This window comes from Zalophus californianus, chromosome 5 (assembly GCF_009762305.2).
Source record: "Zalophus californianus isolate mZalCal1 chromosome 5, mZalCal1.pri.v2, whole genome shotgun sequence".
Lineage (NCBI taxonomy): Eukaryota > Metazoa > Chordata > Mammalia > Carnivora > Otariidae > Zalophus > Zalophus californianus.
Window position 1 is genome coordinate 30,120,598 of NC_045599.1, and position 25,811 is coordinate 30,146,408.

A 25,811-nucleotide genomic window follows, 5' to 3' on the forward strand; every position below is an offset into this window, starting at 1 on the left:
TTCTAAATCACCGAAGACATTATAGTATATTGGTTCTGTTATTTAAAAAAAAATTGTGAAACATGAAGATGGGGCTCATGTCCCTGTTGGCTACAGACAAAATCCCAATCCTGCTGTTAGGAGTCATCGCCTTTACCAGCTTAGTGTGTGTTCTTTCAGGCTTTGTACTGTACTGCTCCATACTTACAATATTGCCTTTTAGTTATCGAACATACTCTGTATTTTACATACCCCCAATTTTTTTTCTTCACACAACTGGTAAGTGTAGAAGTTTTGCTAACTCAGTGCATATGAATTACATCATTCTTGTTGACTGTTGCATAGTATTCCAGAAGAGAGTCACCACATATGCCCATTGATGGATGTTTAGTTTTGTCCCAGTTTGCCTGTCCTATCAATGTTGCAATGGATATACATTTCCATGTTCTTTGTAAATTACATGATGTTCCTCCCTCTAGTAGTTACTGAGAAGTGGAATTACTGGGTCCTACGGTATATATTATTTTGATAGCTGTTGCCAAACTGCCCTCCATGTGGGTGTTCCGACTGTACAGTGTACAAGTGTTCTTTATGCCACATTCTCATCAACACTTGACATGATTTTTTGGAGTGAAAAATGATAGATCCTTGTCTTAATTTGTGTTTGTCTGATCATCAGTGAGGTTAGGCTTGGTTTTCTTGCAATTTGTCTTCTGTGAATTGCTTATTTTTATCTTTTTCCCCATCAGTCTGTTGGGCTGTATTTCTCTTAGGGATTTAGGAGCTTAAAAAAATTTATATCCTAATCCTTCATCTGTTTTATGTCACCAGTATGTTCTTTGGTGTCTTGTTTATCTTCTCAGTTTGTTTATGATGTTATTAATTTTGATGGAAAAAATTACCAGTACTTTCCTTTATGGCTCATGTTTGTTTAGAACAGCCATGCTGACTCGTGCTGCCGTAGGCATATTCACGGTAGGTTTCGTTTTATCACTTTCATTTTTTAAGCTTCGAAATTGAGTTATTAGTGGGAAATTCAGGTAGAATTATGTAAATAGCAGGTGATGCCTCCGAATGGAGTGGGAGTCAAAATGTACACTCAGGCTATAGATTGGGGGCTTCTCAGAGAAGAGGAGATGGTTGAAACCAGTGGCATACATAATACTGTCCAGAGAAAGCAGGTGAAGTCAGAGAAGTGGGCCAGCGAAGTTATCAAGGAGGTAACTTTACAGAGCAGCAACCATGTTTTATTCACATTCATATTCCTAGAACTTAATGTGGTGCCTGTCCATAGTGGCATTCATCAATCCAACACGTACTGATCTATAAATCTGCTAATAAATCTATAAAGGCTCACGGGGTGAATACATTTTAAAATCTTCCTCTTTCCTTGAATCAGTTTGCCCAAGCACATCTTAAAATGAGTGAGCATTGTGAGAAGGTGCAGTGACCTTTTTGCTTACACTGTATTACCAAAGCTGGAACCCTGGCTTCAGGTTCACCTTTGTTTGGTCCTGGACCTTGAAACGAACCCCCGTGGCATCTGTGAAGTCACAGCTGGAGGAGAAGTGTGATAGTTGACCTGCACAACGGTGCTGATTTGAGATGAATTTGGAGAGTATCCACAAATGCCAACTTTCCTTTAATGGATCCTGGAGGCTTCATATTGGTCATTGTTCTCCTGACAGTTATTTCATGGACTTGTGAAGCACCTTTCCCTGAACTGTCAATCTACAAATTGTCTGTAAAATCTATTCCACGGGGTAAAGGAACACAATTATTCATAAGAAGGTGTCTGCCTCAGCTTCTGGTGAAATGACTCACTCAGGGTATAATTAAGTCATAGGCACACTGGCCTGAATGTGGCTAAAGCTGGAAAGGAAATACTTCCTTTTCCAATTTGGGGGCTTTCTGATGTTTGACAAGCCTCTGGAAAATTCAGAATCCCCCGTAAAGGAGAACTTCTTTCTTTCTTTCTTTTTCTTTTTTTTTTAGGAGAGTTGGAGAATAACTAATGGGAGGGAAAGAATAGGAAGAACTGGAAAAGCTTAAGGTTGTCAACAGGATGACAACACAGAAATCTGGTAGGTAAACACGAAGTAACAAAGTGGAAGCCTCAAAGAGGTGAAAGCAGCAAGCACAAGGGCTAGGTGATGTGGTTCTAGACTGCGTGGGCGCAGGGTGTGTTGAGAGGGGCCAAGACAGGGTGGACCACCAGCTGGTCTACCTCCTTTGCCATGTACAGGAGCCTTGAAGGAGGGGTGCGTACTGGCAGTCCCCTCTGCCTGCCCATGCTCTTTGTTCTCCAGAGTTTGAGTGTGGACATGGCGTGGTGAGATGACATGCAGGCTAAGAAAATACCAACACTCAGGTGTTGCAGACAAATCAAAATTTATTGAGACAGACAGAAATGCACCTACTCAGGACTACAGTTAAGCATTTACTATTAACCAAAGAGTCGTGTTCACATTCCAGAGAAGTCTACATGGAAAAGCATTCAGAATTTACTAGATTTTTCTACATCACTACTTCATCTACAATAGGGACAACAAAATGACACTGAGGATTTGGTGGGCTCTCATTACAATGCTACACATTGAACAGGGACAAACATCAGTGACTTTGAGAAAAAGGTATAAAAAGACCAAAACCACCCACTGTAGAAAGGGCTCTTAGATGTTACTGTACAATGTGGTCAAGGTGGTGGTGGTGGGGGGCGGGGAAAGAAGTGTGACTGGCATTCTGGGAAAAGTAGAGGGGCAGACCTGGACAGACACATAGTCATTCACTGCTGGGCCTGGGGGAATGGGCATAAAGGGGAACCTGATAACAAAATCTTGGATTGAGTAGTAAGGTATTCCCATGCCTAGAATATCTGTGGAAACAAAAAGACATTAATATGGCAGACAACTAACCATGGTGGGAGAAAATTCTGGGATTTAAGGTGGATGCTGAGGAAACAGTATTAAAGAACCATGTGTGGAATAAGAATAAAGCTATTTACTAGAGAGTTTCCAGACATGAGTGAGTGAGGATTCAGTTCAATACCTGTCTCAAAAATGGGGATGGATTATCACGGTATTATTTTTGTTTAATCAAGATTTTTATGTATAGTTAGTTGCTAGCAAAAGAACTCCTGCCCAAAAAGAGGAAATCACAAATTCTAAGGATAAGGTAACTAGAAAATCGAATCTTTCGTACTTGTGAAAAGTAGTAAAGCCCTTTAAAAATCTAATGCTGTCATGCCAAAGTGAGGCATGAAAAGTGGTGTTAATGTTGTTCCATTGATTTGGGGTACCAGTCTTAGGCGGGCTTTTTATTTACTATTTTAATGATTCAAAACATCTTCCTGGAATATCTTTGAAAATGAGCATCTCGTTACCTTACTGGGAACTGACTGCTGAGCCCACTCTTCTCCACCATTAAGTTAATGCTAAGAATCTTTAAGTGTCATCTTAATTTGACACTTGTCATAAGATAATTAGGCAAATTAGAATCAGTGGTTCTCTGTTCCTAGAAGTTTTTCTAAGTGAAATCAATTTGTCGCTTTTAATTTCTTCTCTTGTGCATTTTTCCAAGCTCACAGGAGACAGTAACGATGGTTTTCTTTGATGGTCTAAACTGAAAATTTTTAATATGTCTTGATTCTTTTATATACTCGGTTATAATTTAGCTGCAATTAAGCACCTGTTTTCTAAATTACCATCTCAGTGTTTGGTTCAAGTGGGGAAAAACAATTGAAAGAGAGGTGATGGAGTTGACATCCCAATACAGAGCTTGCCTCTGTTCTCTCTCTACCTGGGGTCCTGGTGGTACCCGTGTCTGTCAGGACAAAGAAGTTGATTGTATCACGTATGTTCATTTCCCATCTGAGACTAAGTCTAGGAATAATGCCACCGTGGCCAGTGCTAGGATTGCAAAATGCTGGTTTGAAGGCAGCTTGGTAAAATACAAAGATATGGTCAATTTGAGAGGGTAGGTGCTGGTCAGCTGCTGCTACGACCATGGTTTGGCTGAGTGTATTTTTTTTGCCTGAGTTTATGTGGTTGTCTTGTGGATGGGCTGGAGCTCAGGAGGAAAGGAAGATAAACCAATGTGGGCCACAGAGCCTTGCTGGGGGGCTGATGAGGGTCACCAGGTAATTGGAAACCAGGTAGGACAGGAGCTTAAGGGTCTGAAGTACTGAACTAAATGGGGCCACTCTGAAGACTACTCTTTGGTGCTTATATCTGAGCCAGCTTGATTGATAGGGACAGAAATCCTTAAAACAACAGAGAGGCTGACCCTACCAAATTCAGAGACAGACTGTAATCATGAGCTTACTTAGGGAAAAGAAACACTGGTTAGCATCCTGACACTGGTGCAGGTGTGGGGATGGGGGAAGGAGTAGCTCTTAGAAATCCAACCCTAGCTTTTAGGTGCTATGATGAAGTTCTTTTTAGGCTCCCTTTGGGATTTTTTTTTTTTTAATAAACGATGAGTGGTATAAAATATGTACAGCTTGTGTACCCTTGCTATGATTTGTGGATAGAAATGGGGCAAAAGCAAAATATGAGATTAAGAATCCTGAATTTTCTTCTGCTAAGGAACACTGGTATTGTCATCTCAGGGAGCAGGGGATGTGTATCCATGCCTTAGGACAAGCCCTTGTGTCGGCAGGGAAATTAAGAACCTGTGGCAGACAGGATTGCTGCAGCCCTGGGGGTGGGAGGGTGGGGCGGAAATGCTTTGAGCCGAAATGAAAAAGATGGCTTGTGAAGTTGCCCATGTGGGAGTCTCATGGCTTCTGCAAGGAAAGTGATTTAGGCGGACAGAGGCTTAGCCAAATCAAAGGGCTTCCGGTGACTCTCCTAATGCATAGGGAAAGGAACCCCCTCAGCATGCAGGCTACAAGTGCTAACTCTTAGTGCAAAGAAAGGACTTCTGATACAGATTTCTTATTCCAGAAATTGTGATCCAGGTCTGGACACAGTTTTTCAAATTTACAACTGTTTTTCAAATGAGTTTCTAGAAGATCCTGCAGCGCTTTTTCTGAGTGGTATGTGTGTGGTCTTGTACACACAGTCTACTCTGTACACACAGACATCTTTATGCATGTACAGAGAAGCATCCAGACACCCTTGTTAATAAAGAAAATCAATTCCCCAGAGGAACTCTTGACTGAATTAAGGCTGTTTGTAGGAAGCCAGATAGTGATATGAAAAACTAATTTTTAATTATTAACACGAGGGGTGGTGGGGATAGGGCAGAAGGAAGTACAGTGTGGTGTGTTTTCCACGACATCTACAGGACACAAGAAAAGCACTTAGACACCGTAAGGCCGGGAACCATGCTGGAATGACCACTGGTGTGGGTAATCGAAAAGCATCTTGGACGTTTACAAGGTGGGGGCTCCCTGCACAGTCAGAATCCCACGTACATCGCATGCTCGTTGCAAAAACCTCACTTGAGGGAAGGAGGCTTTAATTGAGTCGGCCGCTCCCCTGTCTCAAAGAACAAAACACCACACCCTTCTTCCCACACAACTGTATGCGAGACCAGAATGCTCTGGGGACAAGGAGCGGTCTTCCAAACCTCGGGTCACGTACAGAGAGCAACAGTGGAGAACAGGCCTTGGTGCCGTGGAGTCTTAGATACAAACGCAGGAGTAGGAAGTGACTTGCAATTCCGTGCAGACCGCGTGTCCTCTTCCTCGTGGGGACTAACTACCAGGTGTAGCCCGCCTCGTCCTCCTTGTCGTCGTCCCCATCCTCATCATCTTCTGTCACTGCCCGGGTGCGCACCCTCAGCCGCCCCAGCGTGTCCTTTGGCCCCAGCTCCCGCTCGTCGTCTAGGTCATCCAGCAGGACCACAGCGCCACCACTGCCAAAATCCCCTGAAGTCTCCTGCTCCTCTTCTGAAAGAAGAAGGAGGAAGAAAAGACGGGAGGTTAGCTGCTGCTCATACCTCTGGACCATCGGAGTGGTTCCTCTGCATGTGACTTAAGTGTAGGCAGAAGGCAGGCAATTTACTCTCTGAATATGGGAGCGTCTCTGCCTGGGTGGGGTGAGTCAACATGGCACAGGCTGCAAGCTTTGTGAACCCCGGACATCTGGGAGATGCTTCTGCCTTCTTGGGTGGAACCTTGGGAGGTTTATCAAAGTCGCTCTCTGTCAAAAACTGTCATCCAATCCCCTGGTCACGGTGAGTTCCTGCCACTCATAAAGCTAGCTATGCCTAATCTCATGTGATTTCAGGGTTAATGCGTCCCCACTGTAAACCTGTTCACTGTAGACCACAGATACGTCTCGAGATTCTTCCGCCCAGATCTTTATACGGTCAAGACCTGCCGGTCAACAGAGGTCATTGTGGGGCTGACGCAGAGGGCCCTACTCACCACAGCTCACGGTGCCCTGTTTCCTGGAGCCGGCCAGCTCGTTGCCGTACTTATCCACACACCAGCACTGCCCGGTGCTGCCGTGGCACTGCGTGGCTTTGTAATAGCCCTCCTCATTGCACCGAGGGATGAATGCTCCTGAGGGAGGAAACAGTCCAATTTGAGTCAGACGTGCACGGGTACTCGGCTAATGCCCCCCTGAGAGAGAGAAGAGGGCTTAACACATCAGACAGGGGATTTCCTGCAGAGCTAGCCAGGGGAAGGCAGTCGCTGGTTATTACTTTGTCGAGATCTAGAGGGTCCTGGATTGGCTCAGGATGAGACAGGATCCCTTCTGCGGTGAGTTCTTATTTTTCCCTTTAAAATATGAATGGGTACCACTCTTATTAACAATTTCTTTACCGCTTCCCAGTTTTATGGAGCTAGGAGTGAGATGTAGCACCACGGAATGTCCAGTGCACAGCACAATTTGATTTACGTATGCTGTCAAATGGTTCCTTGACTGTAATTAACATCCATCTTTCCTCTGTGATGAGAACTCTTAGGATTTACTACTAACAGCGTTGATATGTTCCATACAGCAGCGTTGACTACGGTCCTCATGCTGGACATTAAATTCCTGGTACTTACTTGTCTTACAACTCAACTTTGTACCTTTTGACCACCTTCCTCCAATTCCCCCTACCTATGGTAACCACTAGTTGGATGTCCTTTCCTCTGAGGTGTTGTTTTAGGTTCCACATATAGGTGAGATCATACGCTATTTGTCTGACTGACTTCACTTAGCATCTTGTCTTCAAGGTCATTCCATGTCGTCACAATTGGCAGGACTTCCTTCTCTTTTATGGTACACAGTAGTCTATTTTGTATACACACACACTAATTTCTTAATTCATTGCTGTGTAATTGGACACCTAAGTTGTTTTCATATCTTGACTATTTTAAATAACACTGCCATGATCATGTGGGTGCAGCTGTCTCTCTGATATAATGTCATATTCTTGGGATATATTCTGAGGAAACAAACTGAGGATTAGTAGGCAGGATGGGGTGGCTAGGTGATAGACATTGGGGAGGGTATGTGCTATGGTGAGCACTGTGAATTGTGTAAGACTGTTGAATCACAGACCTGTACCTCTGAAATGAATAATACATTATATGTTAAAAAAAAAAAAAAAAAAGATAGTAGGAAGGGAGGAATGAAGGGGGAAATCGGTGGGGGAGACCAAATCGGTGGAATTGCAGGATTATATGGTAGTTCTTTTTTTATAAATTTTATTTTATTATGTTAATCACCATACATCATTAGTTTTTGATGTAGTGTTCCATGATTCATTGTTTGTGTATAACACCCAGTGCTCTATTCAGTACGTGCCCTCTTTAATACCCATCACCAGGCTAACCCATCCCCCCACCCCCCTCCCCTCTAGAACCCTCAGTTTGTTTTTCAGAGTCCATCATCTCTCATGGTTCGTCTCCCCCTCCAATTTCCCCCCCTTCATTTTTCCCCTCCTGCTATCTTTTTTTTTTTTTTTACCGTATGTTTTATTTGTTTCAGAGGTACAGATCTGTGATTCAACAGTCTTAGACAATTCACAGCGCTCACCATAGCACATACCCTCCCCAGTGTCCATCACCCAGACACCCCATCCCGCCTACCGATCCTCAGTTTGTTTCCCAAGAGTAAGAATTCCTCCTATCAGTGAGATCATGTGATACATGTCTTTCTCTGATTGACTTATTTCACTCAGCATAACACCCTCTAGTTCCATCCACGTCGTGCAAATGCCAAGATTTCAGTTTTACTGATGGCTGCATAATATTCCATTGTATATGCCTATCACATCTTCTTTATCCATTCATCTGTGGATGGACATCTTGGCTCTTTCCACACTTTGGCTATTGTGGACATTGCTGCTATAAACTCTGGGGTGCACGTACCCCTTCAAATCCCTACATTTGTATCTTTGGGGTAGATACCCAGTAGTGCAATTGCTGAGTTGTAGGGTAGTTCTATTTTCAAGTGTTTGAGGAACCTCCATACTGTTTTCCAGAGGGGATGCACCAGCTCGCATTCCCACCAACAGTGCAGGAGGGTTCCCCTTTCTCCGCATCCCCGCCAACATCTGTTGTTTCCTGACTTGTTCATTTTAGCCATTCTGACGGGTGTGAGGTGGTATCTCATTGAGGTTTTGATTTGGATTTCCCTGATGCCGAGCGACGTGGAGCACTTTTTCATGTGTCTGTTGGCCATTTGGATGTCTTCTTTGGAAAAATGTCTGTTCATGTCTTCTGCCCATTTCTTGATTGGATCGTTTGTTCTTTGGGTGTTGAGTTTGGGAAGTTCTTTATAGATTTTGGATACTAGCCCTTTCTCTGAAATGTCATTTGCAAATATCTTCTCCCATTCTGTTGGTTGACTTTTGATTTTCTTGACTGTTTCCTTTGCTGTGCAAAAGCTTTTTACCTTGATGAAGTCCCAATGGTTCATTTTTGCCCTTGCTTCCCTTGGCTTTGATGTTTCTAGGAAGAAGTTGCTGTGGCTGAGGTCGAAGAGGTTGCTGCCTGTCTGATGGACTCCAGTCTCACAATTAGGTCTTTCATCCATTTGGAGTCTGTTTTTGTGTGTGGTGTAAGAAAATGGTCCAATTTCATTCTTCTGCATGTGGCCATCCAATTTTCCCACCACCATTTGTGGAAGAGACTGTCTCTTTTCCATTGGACATTCTTTCCCGCTTTGTGGAAGATTAGTTGACCATAGAGTTGAGGGTCCATTCCTGGGCTCTCTGTTCTTTTCCATTAATCTACGTGTCTGTTTTTGTGCCGGTACCATACTGTCTTGATGATGACAGCTTTGTAATAGAGCTTAAAGTCCGGGATTGTGATGCCGCCAGCTTTGCTTTTCTTTTTCAACATTCCTCTGGCTATTTGGGGTCTTTTCTGGTTCCATACAAATTTTAGGATTATTTGTTCCATTTCTTTGAAAAAGTGGATGGTATTTTGATAGGGATTGCATTAAATGTGTAGATTGCTCTAGGTAGCATTGACATCTTCACAGTATTTGTTCTTCCAATCCATGAGCATGGAACATTTTTCCATTTCTTTGTGTCTTCCTCAGTTTCTCTCATGAGTATTTTATAGTTTTCTGAGTACAGATCCTTTGCCTCTTTGGTTACATTTATTCCTAGGTGTCTTATGGTTTTGGGTGCAGTTGTAAATGGGATCGACTCCTTGATTGGTCTCTCTTCTGTCTTGTTGTTGGGGTATAGGAATGCCACTGATTTCTGTGCATTGATTTTATATCCTGCCACTTTACTGAATTCCTGTAAGAGTTCTAGCAGTTTTGGGGTGGAGTCTTTTGCGTTTTCCACATGAAGTATCATATCATCTGCAGAGAGTGAGAGTTTGACTTCTTCTTTACCGATTTGGATGCCTTTGATTTCTTTCTGTTGTCTGATTGCTGTGGCTAGGACTTCTAGTACTATGTTGAATAGCAGTTGTGATAGTGGACATCCCTGCCATGTTCCTGACCTTAGGAGGAAAGCTCTCCGTTTTTCCCCATTGAGACTGACATTCACTGTCCTTTTTCATAGATGGCTTTTATGATATTGAGGTATATATCCTCTATCCCTACACTGTGAAGAGTTTTGATCAAGAAAGGATGCTGTACTTTGTCAAATGCTTTTTCTGCATCTACTGAGAGGATCATATGGTTCTTGGTCTTTCTTTTGTTAATGTATTGTATCACATTGATTGATTTGCGGATGATGAACCAACCTTGCAGCCCAGGGATAAATGCCACTTGGTCATGGTGAATGATCGTTTAAAGGTACTGCTGGATCCTGCTGGCTAGTATTTTGGTGAGAATTTTTGCATCCATGTTCATCAGGGATATTGGTCTGTAATTCTCCTTTTTGATGCGGTCTTTGTCTGGTTTTGGGATCAAGGTAATGGTGGCCTCATAAAATGAGTTTGGTTCCAATTTCTGTTTTTGTGGAACAGTTTCAGAAGAATAGGTATTAATTCTTCTTTAAATGTCTGGTAGAATTCCTCTGGGAAGCCATCTGGTCCTGGCCTCTTCTTTGTTGGGAGATTTTTGATGACTGCTTCAGTGTCCTTAGTGGTTATGGGTCTGTTCAGGTTTTCTATTTCTTCCTGGTTCAGTTTTGGTAGTTGATACATCTCTAGGAATGTACCCATTTCTTTCAGGTTACCTAATTTGCTGGCATAGAGTTGCTCATAATATGTTCTTATAATTGTATTTCTTTGGTGTTGGTTGTGATCTCTCCTCTTTCATTCATGATTTTGTTGATTTGGGTCATTTCTCTTTTCTTTTGGATCAGTCTGGCCAGGGGTTTATCAATCTTGTTAATTCTTTCAAAGAACCAGCTCCTAGTTTCGTTGATCTGTTCTACTGTTCTTTTGGTTTCTAGTTCATTGATTTCTGCTCTGATCTTTATTATTTCTCTTCTCCTGCTGGGTTTAAGCTTCATTTGCTGTTCTTTCTCCAGCTCCTTCAGGTGTAGGGTTAGGTTGTGTATTTGAGACCTTTCTTGTTTCTTGAGAAAGGCTTGTATTGCTATAGACTTTCCTCTCAGGACTGCCTTTGCTACATCCCAAAGATTTTGTACAGTTGTGTTTTCCTTTTCCTTGGTTTCCATGAATTTTTAAAATTCTTCTTTAATTTCCTGGTTGACCCATTCATTCTTGAGTAGGATGCTCTTTAGCCTCCATGAATTTGAGTCCTTTCCGACGTTCCTCTTGTGATTGAGTTGTAGTTTCAAAGCACTGTGGTCTGAAGATAAGCAGGGAATGATCCCAGTCTTTTGGTACCGGTTGAGACCTGATTTGTGACCTAGGATGTGATCTAGTCTGGAGAATGTTCCATGGGCACTGGAGAAGAATGTGTATTCTGTTGCTTTGGGATGGGATGTTCTGAATATATCTGTGAAGTCTATTTGGTCCAGTGTTTCATTTAAAGTCTTTATTTCCTTGCTGATCTTTTGCTTAGATGATCTGTCCATTTCAGTCAGGGGGGGTGTTAAAGTCCCCTACTATTATTGCATTGTTGTCAATGTGTTTCTTTGCTTTTGTTATTAATTGGCTTATGTAGTTAGCTGCTCCCATCTGAGGGGCATAGATATTTATAATTGTTAGATATTGTTGGACAGACACTTTAAGTAGGATATAGTGTCCTTCCTCACCTCTTATTACCGTCTTTGTTTTAAAATCTAATTGGTCTGATAGAAGGATTGCCACCCCAGCTCTCTTTTGGTGTCCATTAGCATGGCAAATGGTTTTCCACCCCCTCACTTTCAATCTGGGGGTGTCTTTGGGTCTAAAATGAGTCTCCTGCAGACAGCATGTCGATGGGTCTTTTTTTTTATCCAATCTGATAGCCTGTGTCTTTTGATTGGGGCATTGAGCCCATTTACATTCAGGGTAACTACTGAAAGATATGCATTTAGTGCCACTGTATTGCCTGTAAGGTGACTGCTACTGTATGTTGTCTGTGTTCCTTTCTGGTCTATATTACTTTTAGGCTCCCTCTTTGCTTAGAGGACCCCTTTCAGTATTTCTTGTAGGGTTGGTTTTGTGTTTGCAAATTCTTTTAGTTTTTGTTTGTCCTGGATGCTTTTTATCTCTCCTTCTATTTTCAGTGACAGCCTAGCTGGACATAGTATTCTTGGCTGCATATTTTTCTTGTTTAGTGCTCTGAATATATCATGCCAGTCCTTTTGGCCTGCCAGGTCTCTGTGGATAGGTCTGTTCCCAATCTAATGCTTCTACCATTGTAGGTTACAGATCTCTTGTCCTGAGATGCTTTCAGGATTTTCTCTTTGTCTCTGAGACTCATAAGTTTTACTATTAGATGTCAGAGGGTTGACCTGTTTTTATTGATTCTTGAGGGTGGTTCTCTGTGCCTCCTGGATTTTGATACCTGTTTCCTTCCCCATATTAGGGAAGTTCTCTGCTATAACTTGCTCCAATATACCTTTTGCCCCTCCCTCTCTTTCTTCTTCTTCTGGGATTCCAGTTATTCTAATACTGTTTCGTCTTATGGTGTCACTTAATTCTTGATTTCTGCCCTCGTGATCCAGTAGAAGTTTCTCTCTCTTTTTCTCAGCTTCTTTATTCTCCATCATTTGGTCTTCTATATCACTAACTCTCTCTTCTGCCTCATTTATCCTAGCAGTTAAGAGCCTCCATTTTTGATTGCACCTCATTAATTGCCTTTTTGATTTGGACTTGGTTAGATTTTAGTTCTTTATTTCTCCAGAAAGGGATTCTCTAGTATCTTCCATGCCTTTTTCAAGCCCAGCTAGTATCTTTATAATCGTCATTCTGAACTCTAGTTCTGACATCTTACTAATGTCCGTATTGATTAGGTACCTGGCAGTCGGTACTGCCACTTGTTCTTTTTTTTTAGGTGAGGTTTTCTGTCTTGTCATTTTGTCCAGAGGAGAACAGATGAATGAGAGATCAAAATGCCTAAAGGGTAAGAACGACCCCAGAAAAATATACACTAAACAAATCAGAGGAGACCTGAAACCAGGGGGAAAAGAAAGGGAAAGAAAAAAAAAATATGATCAGGCTGGTGAATAGATCAGAGCCACACACTAGATTTTGGGCGTATTTTGGTCTGTTAGAAGAAACTGCCTCCCAAAGTTTTAAAGAATGAAAAACTTATATATGTATAAAAATAAGGGTAAATACGATGAAGGGATGGAATATGACTGTGAAGATGAAAATTATAAAAGATTTTATAAAGAACTGATAAGTTGGTTGAAAAAAGAAAGAAGAAAAATTTAAAAAAGGGGGGGAGGGGGAGTGATCAGGCAGGAGACTAGAACAAAGCCAGACACTGGAAATTCAGGGTATATTTTGGTCTGTTAGAAGAAACTGGTTCCCAAAATTTTAAAGAGAAAAAAACATATATACCAAAAATAGGGGTAACTACAGTGAAGGGATAGAATATGACTGTAAAAATGAAAATTGAAAAAGATTTTTTTAAAAAGGGATTGATAAGATGTTGGTTGAAAAGAAAAATTCACAAAAAATAGAAAAAGAAAAAAATACAGAAAATTTTAAAAATTAGCTTTGAAAGACTAAAGAATCATGGGGAAAAAAGCCATGAATTCTATGTGCAGTATTCCCCTAGCACTGGAGTTCTGCTGTCCTCATTTATCGGTAAACTTGGTCTTGGCTGGTTGTGCTTGCTGATCTTCTGGGCGAGGGGCCTGTTGTACTTATTCTCAAATGTCTTTGCTGGAGGTGGAATTGCCCTGCCCTTGCTGGTCCGGGCTAAATAATCTCCTCGGGTTTGCTTCCCGGAGCTTTTGTTCCCTGCAAGCTTTCCCTATGGCTTTGGAGGACCACAGTGAAATGGTGACCTCCCAATCTCTGCCCCGGAGGAGCCGAGAACTCGGGGCCCCACTCCTCAGTGTGCCCCCAGGGAAAAGCAGTCAATCACTCTTGTCTCTCTGGTCTCCGGCCACTCTCCGTGCTCACCCGGCCTGCAACCGTGCGTTTCTGTCTCTGGCAATCGACTTGGTGTGGAGTCCCCAAACCCAGCAGCTCCCTGCGGTGCGCTCCCGTGCCACTCCTCCCAGGGAGGAAGGGGAGTCTCCCCGGATCTGCTGCTTGTTCGGTCCCTGCTGGAGGAGCAGTGGCCCGACTGTGCTGCGGATCACGGTGTATGGCAACCTCGAGCTGAGAGCCCGCGCCTTGGCTCTGTCTCTGCAGCCAGCTTCCCTGCTCCGATCCCTGGGAGCTCTGCCACACTCAGGCATCCCCGGTCTTTCTGTGACCCCGAGGGTCCTGAGACCACACTGTCCCGCGAGGGTTCCACCCCTGCTTAGCCACTGGAGCATGCCCCCCAGCGGAGCCGACTTCTAAAAGTTCCGATTTTGTGCTCTGCGGCTCTATCACTTGGCAGAAGCGGCCGACGGAGGCCCCCTCCCCCGCCGTCTATCTTCCCGAATATCGCCTCGGATTCACTTCTCTGCACATCCTACCTTCCAGAAAGTGGTCGCTTTTCTATTCAGAGTTGCTGCTATGTTTTTCTTCAAACCCCTGTTGAGTTCGTAGGTGTTCAGAATGAATTCCTCGGACCAGACGAAATTTAGGTCTCCTACTCTTCTGCCATCTTGCTCCTCTGGATTATATGGTAGTTCTATTTTAAATTTTCTGATGAACCTCCATACCTCTTTTCATAGTGGCTGTACCAGTTTGCATTCCCTTCAACAGCACACAAGGCTTCCCTTTTCTCTGTGACATAACGAACATTTGTTGTCTATTGTTGCTTTGATGATAGTCACTGTAACAGGTGTGGGGTGGTATCTCATTGTGTTTTTGATTTGCATTTCCCTAATGATTAATGATGTAGAGCATCTTTTGCTGTACCTATTGGCCATCTGTATGTTTTCTTTAGACTAATGTCCATTCTAGGGTGCTTGGGTGGCTCAGTTGGTTAAGCATCTGACTCATGATTTCTGCTCAGGTCATGATCTCAAGGGTGGTGAGATCAAGTCTGCATCAGGCTTTGTGCTAAGTAGAGAGTCTGCTTGAAGTTTCTCTCCCTCTGCCCCTCCTCTTTCTCTCTCTTAAATCTTTAAAAAGTAATGTCTATTCAGATATTCTACCCATCTTTAAATCGATTTTTTTTTTTTTTTTGCTGTTCAAGTGTGAATTCTTTATACATTTTGGATATTGATCCCTTATCAGATATATGGTTTGCAAATATTTTTTTCTCATTCTGTAGGTTTTCATTTTGATAATTTTGCTGTTCAACCAATCCAAAAAATCATTGCCAAGGCCCAGCTTTTTCCCTATGTTTTCAGAGTTTTATGGTTTCCATTCTTACATTTAAGTCTTTAATCCATTTCAAATTTTTCTTATACCACTCATAAAAATTGAGATCTAGTTTCAATCTTTTATATATAAATATTCAGTTTTCCTAGCACCATTTATTTGGGGGACTATCTTTTCTCCAGTGAGTATTCTTGGCTCCCTCACCAAATCTTAGTTGACCTTATATACATGAATTTATTATGGGACTCTTGATTCTGTTTCCTTGATCTTTCTGTTTTTATGCCACCATGCCATTTTGATGACTGTACCTTGATAATATAGCTTGAAATCAGGAAGTGTGATGTCTCCTACTTTGTTCTTCTTTCTCAGGATTGCTCTGGCTATTTGAGGTCTTTGGTGGTTCTGTATGAATTTTAGGATTGTTCTTTCTACCTCTACCAATTTCCGTTGGACTTTTGATAGGTATAGCAATTAATTTGTAGATTGCTTTGGGTACTATGGATATTAACTCTTCTGATCCATGAACATGGGATTCCTTTCAATTTATTTGTGTTGTCTTTGATTTATTTCATCAGTGTCATATAGTTTTCAGTGTATAGATCTTTCACTTCCTTGGTGAAAACATACCAGCTACAAACAAAATCTTACTTCTTTCTTTCCAACTTGGATGCCTTTTGTTTCTCTTCTTGCCTGACTGTACTGGCTAGGACTTCTAGTACTATGCTGAATAGGAGTATTAAGAGTGGGTACCTTTGTCTTAGGTTGAAAGCTTTTCCTTTAAGATCAAGACTTTCACCATTGAGTATGATGTTGGTTGTTGTATGTGGCATTTACTTTATGTTGAGGTTTGTTCCTTTTATACCTAATTTGTGTTGAGTTTTTTAAAATCATAAATGGATGTTGACTTTTGTCAAATGTATTTTCTGCGTCTATTCAGATACCACATTCTATTAATGTGATGTATTCTGAATCATCCTTGCATCTCAGGGTTAAATCCCATTTGATCATGGTAAATGATCCTTTTAATGTACTCCTGAATTTGGTTTATACCTGGAAACATACCTCTTAGAAAAGCAAATATGTGGGCCCCACCCCAGATCTGCTGAATCAGAAACTTTGAGAGAAGGGCCTAGCAAACTGTGTTTTAATAAACCCTCCAAGTGATTCTAATGCTGAAATTTGAAAACCGCAAGTTTATAGCAGTGTCCTATAACTGAAGTTACAATTCATAACAGCATTTGAGCTTTTCCTACTGCCAAAGAGTTGCCTACCTCATGCTTTTCTACATTAGTCTTGATTGTTTCACTTTGTTTCCCTCTGATTTTGGTACACAAAACTTTCATTTACTTCTAAATGTTTTGTACTTTTTATTTCATTTTTGATATTCTTCCCCCTCCGTGTATGGGGTTCAGGTAAATAATCTAATTTTTGGCTTCTAATTGTGTTTTAGCAAGTGAATTTAATCTGTGATAGGTTTTGGGGGATTGTATAGTTTTCTTTTGTGGCATAATTCAAAGCAAATATTCCGTTGTCTTTGAAAAGACAATACATTCCATGTTTCTGTATAGGAATACAAGTATATGAATGCTAATTATTCATGTTATGCATTTCTTCTGTCTACTTAAGTTTCAAGAGGTATATTATGTGTCCAATTACAATTGTAGGTATGACGATTCCTCCCTGTAATTCTCTCTTGATTTAAAGTTACAGGCATACCCTAATATGGTGAAAGAAAAAGGAACATTTCAGCAATATGCTATTCCTTCTTTGTTTATAGAATTCAGGACAAAATATTTGCTTTTGTCATCTTTTTATGAAAAGGAGTCTTTAGTATCTTTTAATTTCAACTTTTTGGTGTAAAGGCCTCACCTCTAAAAGCAACAATTGGTCTCATATTTATTGTGATTACAGATACACATGCTCTTCTTTTTCCCCCTTTCCTGATTTTTGTCGAAATGATCAAGTTTTCTATAGTTTTAACAACGATATGGTCTAGTTCCAATATTCTTGTTATGCCTCTTTCTCTGGGGGAAATTCGATAATAAGGTTTCAAGTTAATCTAGGTTTTCTTTTCTTCCTGAAAAACTTCCCACCTTTTATTCTCACTGCCCCCAAAAGTCTGAAATTTTAATTCTTGCTTGCTATAGAACTCTTCTATAGAGGAAATTCTTTGGTGATATTTTAGTAAGTCTGGGGTTAGTAAACTTGACGTATGGCTTGAGAACACCTCTGTCCTCACACTTGAAAGCTCTGTATCTCAGTCTCATAATTGTGTGCTCATCTTCTATGGGAAAATACTCCTGACTGCGACCAAAGGTCTTTGCTTGCCTCTCTCGCTTTCTACTCCCGAATTTTATTTCAAGTAATAGACTCCAGAAGGAAGGGTGTAGCATGGGAGGCCATGGTTTTGCTATTCTGAACTGGATTTAACCTCCGATCCTGCTGATTATGGCAACAACTCCTCGTCACCCTGCTCACCAGGCTATTCTCTCAGCTAACCATAGGAAATCATTCCTAAATGACAGGTACATCTGCTTGTGCCAGTGCACAGCGGGAGGACAGAAAAGAAAAAAAACCAGATGATTCCCATGATCAAAAGGCAGAGAGATTTGTGAACAGATTCTGATTCTCAATCAAGGTCTGCAAAGGAGAAGAACTACGAGAAAGGTGAGGAAATACTGATCCTGCCCCTGGAGCTGCAGTTGGAAAACAATAGCACTTGATAGACCACAAAAAAAATGCATACTGGGCTTAGCCTCAGGTTGGTAAGAAGCAGGTGTTGCTCTAAATCTATAATGTAATAGAATTACCAATTTTCCTAAGTGGGCTGTAATTATAACTGATTGGAGGTGGTTTCTCCTTGCTTTATTTTTTAAATTCAAATGCCCCTGAAAACACGTTATTAGAAGATTTCCCCATGTGCAAGAAGGTCAACGATATTGTTATGAGTCAGCCAGAGTAATCTCCATAGGTGGGGAGGTGTGATAAGGTAAGCTTTAAAACTAGGTGGGATTCAGGATAGGACACAGATAGGCACTTCATTCGGGTGAGGTAGGGAAAATGGGAGATGAGACATTTTATTTCAGACTACACACCTTACAAATGTCTTATTCATTATTAAATAATGAAGCACCCAGAAGAGAAGATATCCATAGCCAACGAAAATAAAATTTTAAAAATAGATTTATACTAATTCTATACCTGTGCACCCTAGGTACATCACTCAAATCCCAAATAATGCGGCGTGGGGAAATCAGAGAAGTGAGCACAAGCCCTTGCACTGGAAAGATCTTTGGAAGGAGGGAGCCAGCCGGTTTGCCTTCATACGGGAAAGATGCCTGTGTCTTTTTAGAACCTGGGTCCACAGAGGTCATTTCTGAGTTGAATAGGGGCATTATCAGAAGTGAAACATCTGAGGCAAGCCAATGAATAACTTTCAAAAGTAGAAGAAAGAGTATCTAGGTATGCTGAGGTGACCCAAAAAGCAGTGGAGGAGAACCTGCCAGAGTTCACAGACTGCCTGCTTTTGACAGTCTACAGCAAACTTGCCCATTTTCTGCCAGTAAATAGGTACATGTCTGAAATGGCAAGCTGCTTAGGCAAGGCACCTGCTTCTTACTGCTTAACAAGAATAATTCTGAATTACGGTATTGCAGCTGTCAGCGCTCTTTTTAAAAAGCAAGTAAAGCAACACAGACTCCTTCTTCGGCCAACAAATGAGCGTTAGCACTCTCCGCCATGGCTTAGTGGGACTGCCATGACGTCCCCGGAGCACTGGAGGTCACGCGGCTGCCAGGGAGCACGTCCACAAGCCAGCATTGGTTACCTCTGCCTCAGCCACAGACTGGCATGGCCGGGAAAAAAACCACAGTTCTCATTCGGACCAAGAGAAATGTACACTGTCTAAACAGCCTTACGCTTTCCTCTGTGGATTATTATGGACATGAAACCCAGAAATGCATTTAAGCACACTCACGTCTTTGAACCCTAGCTTATAAATACAGAAGAGGGTACAGCCCGTCTTCCTCCTCGAATGGACAACTTGGTCTGTAAATTCCTGAATTATTCCCCAGATCAAGTAAGGGAGGGATTAGCGGTAGCGATGGGGCCGGGTCCCCGCCCACTCGTCCCAAGCTAAGGGAGGAGGCAGCGATTCTAAACCAGCTCCCCTCGCCTCAGATTACATCTGGCCAGCCGTCTGGGGATGAAGCGACACGTTTCTTTCAGGAAACACAAACCATTGCTGTGGCTCAATATTACAAGAGACATGGAGGGTTTAATTAGTTTAAATGAGTGACAAGAAATTGTACTTACCCAACAGGCTTTTCCCCTTGCTCAGCTTCTGAATCCTGTTCATTTCATTCTGGCAAGGGAGACCTAAAAAATAATTTATGAAAGTCAGTTTCCAGATGCTGCGGGGCATAATCTCTAATGATTGGCTTCACTCGTGACGTGAAATGTACACAATGACACACCTGGGACTGCAATTACTCCATATGCTGCTGTTATACAGCAAAACAAATTCAGGCCATTAGTGTTACTAAAAAAAAAAAAATCTTACACTGTGAGGTACTTAAATAGTATTTGGGGGCTACTGGCATTGTATACTAATTTTTCTGCCCACCCTCAATGGAAGCAAATGCTAGGTGCCAACCAGGTGATCTGGTAATAGACATTTTAATCAGCTGAGAACCAGGACCAAAGATTCCTAGTGGTTAAATGTTCTGAATGCCCACACGGGAGCAGCTAACCAGAGGGAAGGTGACAAATACTTCATGTACCCCAGGTCTTGCTGCAGGAGACAGAGAGGATTAGACCTTTGGGCTCACTACCCCAGGAAAGTACAACACATGCCTCAAGGGACAACTATGAAGCTATCTGAGATACGTAGAGAAGCAGTGAATGGAGAAAAGGGAAACCTTAACTCTCAGCTCTGCCACCTCACAGCTGAATGCTTGGGGCAAGTCTCTCTCTCAGTAAATAGGTACATGTCTGAAACATGTTCTCCAAGTCCCCAGTTATAAAACACCTTTGTGGTGAAGGACTGATACAGTGGGAGCCACAGAGCTAAGTAGGGCAGATAGGAGTGTGTGGTTCTCCTGTCTCCCGAGAACTTAGTCCATTCTGAGCTTAAAGCACGATGGCCTCACCCGTCTTGAGTGTTACCATGAGTTGGCTGTGCACGTCCTGTGGCTGGGGGAGGCTCTGCTATGTGCTCAAGGGCCTTACACTACTTCTGTCCAAGCAACGTTGGGGCCTGTAGTAAATACCCAAGTACCTTTTTACATCTGTTACCCTGTACCCTGTCTTGCTGCTTGTTCCTTGAGAGAAGCTAACAAATTTTGTTCACTTCTGGGTTTAAGGTGCCTTCTGAGTATAGGAGAAAGACGCCAACTGAAAACAAGCAAGGAAAAGGGGAAACTAATTCCATCTTTGACGATTAAAGGTAGCATTTACTAGGACACACGTACCAGAAAATGTTCCAGAATTTACAACAACCCCACAAAGTAGGTACCATCATTCCTCCTTTGCAAATGGAAAGGGTCCTTTTTGTGTGAAACCATAGGCATTTGGAAGACTATTCCAAGACAGCACAAGTCACCTGCATTCACACGTTCCTCAAAATGTCCCACGGTAATTGTAAAAATTCTACTTCTCTTTCAGCAAGGAAACATGAATCAGGCTGAGACCTACTAGAAGGTGCTGCAAGAAAAACAATCAAGAGCGAGACCAAACGCCAGGTTAAGAATTCTAACAGAAAAAAATGTTGGCTGCTGAGCAGAGACAAGCGTTACCGAAGACTCCTCTAAGTAGTCAAGGATGCCTGTGAAAAAGACACTCTGTGAGACCAGAGACCAATGCAGATAAGGACAAAGGAAGTTTGTTTCTGAAGCAGCAGAAGTCAGGTGTAACATCCATGGTACTGATACTCCCATGGGAAGACTAATCAAATGGAACCAGAGTTTTAATTCCACAGCTTAAAGATGCATGACATATCCCCGGGAAAACGGTTACATACAGACTGAGCCAAACCAAGACATGTCCAAGGAAATTCATGTCTTCCAAAGGGAAAAGAATTGGCATGGGTTCCCATTACTGTATAGTTAAACCGAGTGCTAGGAGCATCGTATTTAAAGATAGCAGTATAAGAAACTCCAGCTCTAAGACGTTTATACTTAGCATCTTTGGTTCTGTATTGAAAAAAGCATACAGCAATATTTACAAATATTCAAGTGTTATTTCAAGGAATAGAATTCCAGTGAGAATTTTTGAAAAAAAGTTCTAAAAACTAAAGAAAAATAACATAATCCTACCACACGTAAAATTATAAAAATATGCTCTCAAAATTTTCTGGGGCCTAAGAGGCACTCAGAGCCTTAACTGGAGAATATCTACACATTTATCCTAGTAACAATACCACGTATGGAATACCTATGGTCTATAGCTAAACGAGTGCCTCAGAAAAAATTTTAGCCTTGAATACACACATTAATCAACAGGAAATAATGAAGAAATGTGGAGAGCACGCAGAATTCCCAGAACTGGTTCTGGGTCAGGGAGGGAGGTGGTGGGAACCCAACAAAATTATAAAGACGCTTACTTAAGAAAAAGAGGGAAACGCGCAAAATAAGAAAGAACTACACCACAATGACTCTGTACTTGGCCCAACTTCTCCTACCTAGATGCCATCATGTGCCATTCGAGGGGGTTCTGGCCTCCCTCAGCCGTTGCTCAAAGGATGGCCCACCCAGGGAAGCCACATGGTGCGGTGACCACCTCTGTCCTTTAGTAAAGGCGGTAAGCCTCACCCTCGGGGTCCCGGCGTTCACGCCTCGGAGGGAGGCGTGAGCACTGAGGCTTTGCTTACGTAGGTTAAGCCTGAACCCTGGCTACAGTCACAGGAGATTATATGGACTCAAGCCCAAAGCCATCTTAATCCTCAGTACTGGATCACTCCAAGTATTTCTATTAAGATAAGAACATGGCTATTATTCAACACTAATTTGGAAGTACCAGCTGAGAGGATGGGAAAAGAGATGAGATATAAAAACAGAAAAAGAAAAACATGATTACTTTGCAGAGGATACAATTGCACACCTACAAAATCAAAGGAAACCAACCAGAATAATTATTACAAACAAAAGGAGAATTTAGTAAGGTGCCTGTGAACAAAATGAATCCTGAAACAACCACCAGCAAAGAAATATAATGGGAAAAAAAAATCAATTTCGTTTACAAGGAGGATAAATACAAGGGAAGTATAGTATCTGTGGGAACAAAACTTAAAAAGGTAACTCTGTTGGTTAACAGATGCTGTTCTAGAATCAAAGGATTCAATATTACATAGCTATCAATTCTCTCTAGATTAGTAAGACGTGTAACAAAAAGCATAAGAATATCCAGGAAAATTCTGAAAGATCAGTGGCAGGAGAGGAGGGCCCCCCTAGATGTAGGAATAGACAGATATAGATGAAGAAATCTTATATACAATAGAGGAAGCATTCAAATTAGAGGAGGAGGATGGGTTAGTCAATAAACGACAGAAACGTAACTGAACAACCCTCTCCAGGGGTGGGGGTAGGGCCTGGGACCCCACCTGACCACACACACGGAAAAAATCTAAAGTGATACAAGATTTCAACAGACAACCAACCAACCAACCAAAAGGTACTGATGAAAACACAAACACAAGAGAATTGCGTTCGTATTTCATGGTACAAAATACCTTTCTAAGCTTAATGTAAGCCCTATGGCTTCTGAAAAACCATAAAAGATGGAGAAACTTTACATTACTAAATTGAAAAATTTCTTCCTAGCAAAAATGCACCAAGTCAAAGTTGGGGAAAAAAATATTTGCAATACACGTGACCAGAACAGTACTAATATCCTCCACTTAGGGAAAATTCCTAAAAACACACCAAAAATGACACCACAGAGAACCAGGTATTCTTGGTAAGAGTAAAAATTAGTACAACCATTTTGGAAGGCAAATTGGAAATAATACTTACATTAAAAATGCACATGCCCTACAACCAGTGATTCTGCTTTTAGGAATGTATCTTGTAGTCCTACCAACAGATAACATGTACTTGACACTGGATGCCCTTTTGCAATGCCTACATTTTCTGCTGTGTGTACGGTGACTCTGAGCGCATGGAAGGCACAGACACACACATAATTTTTTAAAACTAATATTCGTAGCCATCTTCTGTTCCTGGGTTCTCCTAGCCATGCTCGGAGTAGATTATCCATGATCCCTGACTCCTGCTGAGCCAGCTTTGGGATGTGGGACTGGAATTCAGATACAAGCCACTCTCTGCTAGTCCAACTAGCTGTGAATCGCCACACTTGGGCGCACAAGCCCTGCAAGCTAAGACAGAAGAAGGAAACTCAGACCATGTGGCCCCTCCTGGAGACTCAGAGCTCCTGCCTCTGGATTCCCGAGAGGCTGCAGGCAACTCTCTTGTCTGACTTGCCATGACATGAGATGCTCCTGTATTCTTTCCACATACTCCCCCTCCTCAAATGTCGTCTGTTTCTTAAGTGAGCTGGAGTTTATAACCAAAATATTCTTGCCTAGGAGATTCAGCATAAACCCATATTTACCCCAGAGAAGCTGAGAAGAGGCTTTCTCTAAGGGGAACATGGAGAATTCATGTGACGAGGGGCATTACGGTATTTGTCCATTTGTACAGTACTTCTCACAGAAAGGATCTCACAGGGACGTTGGCAATGATGTAGCAAAGGTTTCTACACCCCTTTTACAGATGTAAAAGCTGAGGCACGAGATGGTTAAGGGATTTTCCCCAAGGAGGAGCGAGGTAATGGGCCCTTTCAATATGCTTTTGGATTTTCTAATATACAATGATAAAAATAAAATAAATGAGAAGAAAAGAGCCTTTGCATCTGCCATTCTGTCAGCTGACTGCTTTATTCTCTAGCTGTGTCCTTTGGCCTACCGACCTCCACCTGCCTCTCTAGTATGTGATACGCAGGCCTTTGGCACCCAGGGTGGCTGCCCTGAGTTGCAGGACCCCCCACCTTCCCCTGCCTCACCTCCAGGCTTCTGGAAGCAGTAGCACCATTCGTTGTTGGAGAGCTTGCCATCCTTGAAGGAGTCACAGGAGTTGAAGAGAGGCTTGATACAGGGCTCATACTTATCCAGGTAGATGGCATTGATCTCTGAGTGGTCAAGCAGGAGGTCATAGTTCATGTCCAACTTGTTGAACATCCAGCCCAGGGAGTCCTTGCAGATGGGCAGGATGCTGGTGTCAAATCCTGCAGAGAAAAGGGTGCATCTCAGTGGCCACCAAGCCTGGTCTGGCCCCACCCAAGACGAGGCCCAGGGCCCACACCCCTCCCTCTCCCCTCCTGAGGCATGTTCCCTCCAAGGGTCAGTCTCAGGGGCACCCTACTAGAAGATACTATTGTTGGAGGGGAGTTAAATAAAATAATTTAAAATGCTCTTAAACAGAAATCAGCGTTTGAGAAAAGTATGTCCCAAAGGGACAAACTCCCCAACACTAATTTATCTGGGATGTAAATACGAGTTTTCATTTACCAGACTTGCTTAAAACAGGGTATGCCCAAAAGGAAGAGTACAAACATGGTGAGTAAAAGGAAAAACTTGTGATTCTGCAAGCTACACTTTTATGTTTAGGGAAAAATACCCGAAACACCAAAAGAAACTATTGTAAAAAAAGATGGCAGTGAAATGAAACTATATAGCACAATCCAGAAGCACTGATTATGTCCCAAAGGACTGTTAAATCCCAGCTGTCTGAACCTTAATGGGAAAACAAGCCAGGTACCTGCCTCTGTTCCCCATTCTTCTTTTCTGCAGTCCCCTCAAGAGATACATGATATGGAATCCAAATTGACTCAGACAATAATTTCTTTCTTATTTCCCTGGGGGAGGAGGGGTAGTTTTCTTAAAGAATTATTTGTTTCCACAATGGAACTGTACGCACTAGAATAATAACACTTTGCTTAACACTCAGGATATTGAGTCTACTGTAGACAACCCCCAGAGAAGGCCTGCCCCAAATCTAAAATTGGTCTTTCTTTCAGAATCAAAAGCACTATGCAATTTCAAATTGTTCCATAAGTTGAATTTGTAGAAGTGGTTTTATTTTCCCAGGAAAATTACTGTAAAAGTTCATTTTTCTGTTATTTAAGGTAGTCCTCTAAGCACCTTATTTTTAATTATCTCACTGAATTCTTCTAAAGAGTCCTCTAAAATGCTCTATGCCTTCTACTTTACAGAAGGGAACAACAAAAAAAAAAACAAAAAAAAAAAACTCAAGGCTTAAGTGACTTGTTCAAGATCCTATAATTGTGGACCCAGGCTCCTAAGGCAGGTGGCCCAGCCCTGAGTCTACATTCTCAATCCCTTTTCTCCCGGGGCTGCCTGTGCCTCACGTGATCCTCTTACCTTGAGGACATCCAGTTGGCTTAGGGACCATGCTTGAGGATAGGCAGTGCAAGCGGGGATACAGCAGCCACATCTGAGGCCCTGATGGGGTTGACTGCCCACTCCCTGCTCAGCGGGTTGCTGTGTGCATCACCAACCCCTGCTTGGAAGATGTGAGACACAGCAAAGGGCACCCACCCTTTTAAAAGCCTTGGTTTTCTACAAAGG

At 42.1% G+C, this 25,811-nt stretch overlaps 1 protein-coding gene across 3 annotated transcripts in view; it reads right to left on the reverse strand.

The window, feature by feature from the left end:
- Positions 1 to 2,359: 2,359 nt before the first annotated feature.
- The window catches only part of SPOCK1 (SPARC (osteonectin), cwcv and kazal like domains proteoglycan 1), a 600,543-nt gene continuing 577,091 nt past the window's right edge, over positions 2,360 to 25,811 (reverse strand). For all 3 annotated transcript variants that reach the window (XM_027607079.2, XM_027607077.2, XM_027607078.2), the window contains 4 exons: positions 24,227 to 24,448; positions 19,484 to 19,546; positions 6,356 to 6,493; positions 2,360 to 5,875 (listed from right to left, as the gene is read on the reverse strand). In XM_027607079.2, the coding sequence (XP_027462880.1) occupies positions 5,685 to 5,875; positions 6,356 to 6,493; positions 19,484 to 19,546; positions 24,227 to 24,448 (614 nt within the window). In that variant the 3' untranslated portion in view covers positions 2,360 to 5,684. The remainder of the gene's footprint in view (positions 5,876 to 6,355; positions 6,494 to 19,483; positions 19,547 to 24,226; positions 24,449 to 25,811) is intronic.